We start from the raw sequence: 6,154 nt of genomic DNA on the forward strand, positions 1-6,154 counted from the left end.
ACGTGCTAAATTTATAGTTGAATTGATTTAGAGTTAATCTATTCAGGTTTTACAGCTTGATATCAATATTCAAAGTCAAGTCAACAAATTAAGAAGGGATTTGCTAAAGTTAATCGGTGTAGGAAACTTTGCAGATGACGCCGTTTTTCAAGATCCTTGTATGTCTTTTGTTGTACCTGAAGTGAGTATTTATATTTTTAGATTGTAAATTTACTCATCGAATATATTTGTTAGAACATTTTGACTACAGTTGAGCGAGGACCTTTTAATGGAAAATAAGTTAAATTTCAGGTGATCTGTGAATACTGCAACAGCTGTAGAGATTTGGATTTATGTCGCGATACATGTATAACCCCTGCAAGAGGAAATCAACCGTATGTTGCTAATTAAATTTTTCTGGTTTTTTAGAGTTATTTTGCTGGATATATTTTATGTATTTTTAATTTAACAAAAAACTGATATTACAAAATTAGTAAAAACCTTCTCTATTTTTTAAGGGCGAGCATTCGTTGTTCAAACCCTGAATGTGGTGTTGATTACTCATTAGAAGTCATTGAGCAGCACCTTATTTCCATGTTAATGCGTCGCTCTATGACATATACTCTGCAAGACCTGAAGTGCAATAAATGCAAAATGGTATTTAGTGTCAAATATTAATTTGTTTATGTTTTGAAAAATAAAATGATTTTAGTTTGACTAAGTTTTGACGATTCATATTAAAGCGATATATTCGAAATTATTGGTTGTGAAAGATATTTTTATGATATGTCAATCTGAAGTACACTTCAATGTTACTCGTGGTGTTATAAAAGAATTCAAAATAAGTCGATTATCTTCCAAATTTCGTTCAGTTAAAACTCTATAAATCTTCTATAAACCATAATTTACTTGGGATCATTTTCAAGTTTCCTTTTCAATATTTTTTACGTTCGATTAAAAAAAAAAACCTTTTTTTCTTGCAGGTTAAAGATAAAAACATGTCCAAGTTCTGTGATTGTGCTGGTACCTATAGAAACCACATACCGCGTGATCAATTTATGCAGAAATTGAAGATTTATGAAAGTATTTCGAAGTACGTAAGAAATGTCTGTTGTTTATAGATTTTCATGGACGTTCTCCCCTTCGCTTCTAATAAAGCCCCCCCCCCCCTTCTCTCCTGTTAAGGCCCTCCTCTTTTCTACAATTATGGCTATTTTTCTCCTTTAGGCATTATCACCTGGTTAACCTAGCTGAAATAATCGAGTTCATCAATGGATATACGTAGAAAAATGTGGTTTCTATTAATCAACATTACACATGTTTAAAAGATAGGAACATTAATTCCTCTTAAAGAGTTTTTATGGGTACAAAACGAATAAAACAATATTTAAAGTATTCTCAATCGTGTTGTTGCGCGTTTTATTTTTTATTTTTTTGGAATGAATTGAAATATGAAAGTAAATAACTGATAATATTTCATTAATCAAGTTACGGACATAAATATCGATTTAAAATTGAATTACTTTAAAACTAAAAGACCTTCAGTGTTTTAAAGAAAAATTTTCCTCTCGTTTTCTTTAATAATTTTTTGAATCTCGGTACTCTGACACGGCAAGCAAAAATGTTAAAATGGCTATCTGTTGCCTATATGGCGTTTGTGACCAAGACTACATTTAGGGGGTGGGGGAAGGCGATTCCGGATTTTACCGAGGTCTTCGGATTTTTAGGGCCTTGTAACTTTAAGATTGAAGTAAAATATTTTAAAAATATTTTTTGGGTTTGCGAACTTAGTACATTTTATGTTCTATAACAATGGGTATATTCGTTTTTTACAAAGAACTTGGACATTTTTACTTTGATCTAATTCTGCTGTTTCTCCATCCTTGTTGGCGCAGAAAGAAATTAATGCATTAAACTTATCAGATAGTAGTTATGACTGGGAGAAAGTTTGAATCTGGTTATAACAGAAAACTAGACGAAGAAAAGTTTCTCGCCACTCAGAAGAATTCAATTTTGCGTCACCTTAGGCCTCTGAGTGATGAAAATACTCAAGAGATTGCTTCTAATGTTGCAAATCGTCTTGATAATAAGCCTCATCTTGAAGGTTAACAACCACAAGATGATCCAGATCCACAATGAATTGATTTAGAGAGATTCTGGTTTAACATGGTGTTGCGGTAATCAATTCGTCATAAAACAATTAATGTGGAATATGTATAAGTGTCGCGGTAATCTAATTGTTATAAAACAAATAATGCCCCCCCCCCCCCCTGGTTAATATGTATAAATAGCGTGATCTTCGAAATCTCGCTCTCTTGAAGTAACAACAACGTACTCGGGCAACTCTTTTACCACTAGCTGTGATATACAAGCTCTTCTTTGTATTTATCGCATATTTGTATAACATTACTCTTATAATATATTAATAAATTGAACTCGTTTTACAATACCACTCTTACGTAAAACAACACATGGTCCTAAAAAACTGAAAGAGGAAGATTTTCTAAAGGACAACCGTAGAAGAAAATTCTCAGTGATGGAGCACTTTTCATATGAGGTAGCTTACGGGGAAAATGGTCAGTTTAATCTACCTATTCAAACAACATGCTTTGTTTCCTGTGCAAAATTTGTTCAATCGGAAAAAAGAATACAAAATTAACTAAAAATGGATATTCTGGTTGGAAACATATAATATCAGATCTCAAGGACCATGAAAGTTCGTAAACTACAAAGAATGTTTTATAAAATGGATGGATTTGGCTACAAGAATGAAGAAAATTGAGATTTCATTTCAATTCATTGAAGTAGAATATTGGAAAAACATTTTGAAGAGAATAATTTAGTTAGAAACTTTCTTGTCTCAGAGTTTAGCATTTCCAGGACAAACTAATAAATTATTTTTTAAAGGCCATGGAAATTTTTTGGGGCTGAAACTTTCAGAATTTGATTTAGTACTTCATGAACATCTAAGAAAAACTAAATTAAACAAAGTAATCACAATCAAAAACATTCAAAACCAAATTATTCAACTTGATACATCTACCAAGTTTCAGGCGTACACATCAAGGTATAGAATTTCAGTTGGATTGATTAAGGATTTATGGCAGTTTTAGCTTAAATTTTGTTAGTATCTTTGCTACCTATACCTCAAAACATTTCTGATTGCTGTAATATTCGGTCAGTATTTTCAAAATAATGGTTACATGAGTGTACTACTGTGTAATACCAACAATTTTTATTATAATTGCATAATTGCTACATGTACCGTTTTCATTTTACAGACCAAAATATTGGTTTGCTATTTAAAGCGTGGTTTGACATTTTGGCAGTAGTTTATACCTTAGGGAATGCTGAGACTTTTACGCATAGCGTAAAAATCTTAGCATTTATAAGGTACAAACTACTGCCAAAATGCAAATAAACCCAAAAATACAAACAAACAAAAAATATCAATTAACAAATTTTTATTGACTCTTGAAACCTTAAATTACATTTACATTCAAAATTAAGTGAAACGATAACTATTTAAACCCTTTTTTTTTACATTATATTACCATAAAATAGCATCTGGTTACACAAAAAATTTATTAATAAATAGCTCAATATACTCTTTTTGTATAAATACTCTACATCTTTAGATGTAATATCAAAATTCATGATTTTTAAATGAACAGCATTTAAGGATTAAGTTGGTTAAAATGTTCATTAAAAACCGTAAGCTATGATTTTCTGCTCCTTATCTCCAATAACTCAAATTATGCTAGCAGTTCTTTAAAGATGCTTACTGTTCAGATCAGTTATACTCTGGATGATCAGTTATACTCTGGATGATTATTATTTTGCTCATACCAATGTTGATAAAACTCTTGATGAGCAGTTTAACTGAGAAAATCCTTAATGTGGTAGAAGGCGGTGTGAATTTAAGGTGTTATGCTTGCACCAGTTATCATTAACTAACACCTTTTGAACTTTTCAATTCTTTCAGCGAAGTTCTGCTGTAGAATGAATCCAAAGCAACCTTTGATAACTAAATTGAAACTTTTGAATGCTTCAATTATGTGGAAGACGTTGAAAACCAAGTTTGTATCAGCAAGTTGCTGCTGCACATCTAAATTTTAAGAAGTTTTTTACATTTCCGTCAAACTGGCGAGTTAAATGTGGAGAGCAACTGGCCACTTAACAGCTTCTGTCCAAGCAGTTATAAGGATCTTGAAAAGATGATTGACAATTCCTAAGAGGAGATGCAATTCCATCGGTGAGCATTATCAGGCCCGCTGATGATTAGCTTTTGAATAAGATTGTTAAAGAGCTTTGCATTCGCAAAAACCCCGCCATATTGCTGAAAATACTTGAGGCTAGATTTGATTTACCCCAGTTTTAGCAAGTTTCCAGATTCGGCAAGACACTTAGATTTGACGTCATACCATGTGCAAGGGCTCATTCTTAAATAACTTAAAGACCACAAATTACGTTTGCAACTTTCATATCACAAGCCAAAGTTAGTTTAAGTCCAGTTGCATTAATCAGCGACCAGATTTGTGTAACATTGGAGTGAGTTTCTGGAAAATCTTCTGATACCGCAACAAGAATTTGTCTCTTGACTGCAGTGTCTTTACCAGTCCTTTGAGTGAGAGACTGCTTTTGTGACGACGAGTTGGTTTCATCCCTTAACGCAATATCTACAAAGCTTAGACAAAACTTGAGAAAACCTCTGCCACCATCAATTCCGAGCTATAGCCACCAGAAATTTTGCAAGATTGAATAACATGATTCACAAGACTTGATAAATCATTGCAGTGAGCAACAACCCAAACTGTACGAGAATCTCCTTTTCCGTTGGTGATTTTTAAATCACTGCAGGTGAAGAAATCACTCAAGTGTTAACCTGCTCTTAGAAAATTCATGTAAAAACTTGGCTCTGCTATCTTACTCCTTAATGTTTGGTTGACAGTTCTTTTAATCTGTTGTTTGACAAGCCCGCATTTAATTGTACATTTACAAGAGCTAGAGTGGTCAATGATGGGGCGTGTGATGGTGGCTGGGTGCTTCTATGACCTGAAACCAAAACATGCTTATTTTATATTTATAATTAACGTTGTTCAGAAAGTCTGGGTAAAACTACAAAAAAACATTCGTTTTTAAAGAGATTAGAAACTTGTCAAAAATACGCTTTCTGATATCAAGTCTCATTTCTTAATAGTTAAGACTTTCTTTCAATATGTGTGTGTAAAAATTATTTAAGTATTGTGGGGGCGGCGTTTTTATAAATTATTCAATGTTTGTTAGTATTATGTTGTAAGATTTAGGATTTAGGGAAGGTTTGGTTTCTAAGTTTATGTGGAAAGGTAATGGGATTCAGATTTCAAAAAAAAATCTTTTTAAATTTGTCAATCACTTATTATACTAATATTTTTTAAAAAAAAACATATTATATAACATATAAAAAAACCTATACTACATTATAACATATTACATACATCACAATATTTTATAAAAGCATAGATTACATTATAACATATTACATATATTACATTATTTTATAAAAAAAAAAAATTTTTGTAATATGCATGATGCATGAAATTGATCGAATCTATGCCATTTAGGCATAGATTCGATCAATTTCATGCATCAGGGTGACAAATGCGAAAACATCTGCATTTGTACATACCATGACATGATTATATTTATTAAGTAAATAAATGATAAGTTGGTATAGAAATGTGAAAGAAACAATGACTATCAAAGTCAAACTATAAAAAGCACTTAGGAAATGTGATGGAAGGAGAGAGCTTTGGTTTGAACTTGATTTTAAAAAAAGGTAGTATAAGCACTGCCAGTATTATCTAGAATAGAAGAAATCATATCATACTTAAGTTGGAGATTGTTAATCCAGTTGTTTACTGAATCTGAGAGTAAGAAGAGTTTAGAATAATTAGAAAAAATTTAGGAACAACTGCAAAACTCTTACTGCTAACCTCTTCCCTTTCCTAACCAAACAGCCTATAGACACTTTATCTCAATCCTTTAATATTTGAGGCCTCTTGTATATCACGTATTTACAACCGTCTACGTATTGTGAAAGAGAGAAGATAAAAGCAATCGTTTCAATGATTGAACATCAAGATTAATTACAGAAATACTTTTCTTACAATTGCCGCAGAAAAAACTCAGACAA

The 6,154-nt window shown here is 31.8% G+C and overlaps 1 protein-coding gene across 3 annotated transcripts in view; it reads left to right on the forward strand.

The window, feature by feature from the left end:
- Positions 1–1,374, forward strand: part of LOC145181000 (DNA polymerase epsilon catalytic subunit A-like) — a 29,489-nt gene extending 28,115 nt beyond the window's left edge. For all 3 annotated transcript variants that reach the window (XM_090075004.1, XM_090075005.1, XM_090075006.1), the window contains 5 exons: positions 47–181; positions 292–374; positions 498–636; positions 963–1,072; positions 1,207–1,374. In XM_090075004.1, coding sequence (XP_089931130.1) covers positions 47–181; positions 292–374; positions 498–636; positions 963–1,072; positions 1,207–1,264 — 525 coding nt within the window. In that variant the 3' untranslated portion in view covers positions 1,265–1,374. The remainder of the gene's footprint in view (positions 1–46; positions 182–291; positions 375–497; positions 637–962; positions 1,073–1,206) is intronic.
- Positions 1,375–6,154: the final 4,780 nt, after the last annotated feature.

Source organism: Hydra viridissima, unplaced genomic scaffold (assembly GCF_058129835.1).
Source record: "Hydra viridissima isolate aposymbiotic clone 2 unplaced genomic scaffold, HvirCarnegie_v1 scaffold_18, whole genome shotgun sequence".
Taxonomy (NCBI): domain Eukaryota; kingdom Metazoa; phylum Cnidaria; class Hydrozoa; order Anthoathecata; family Hydridae; genus Hydra; species Hydra viridissima.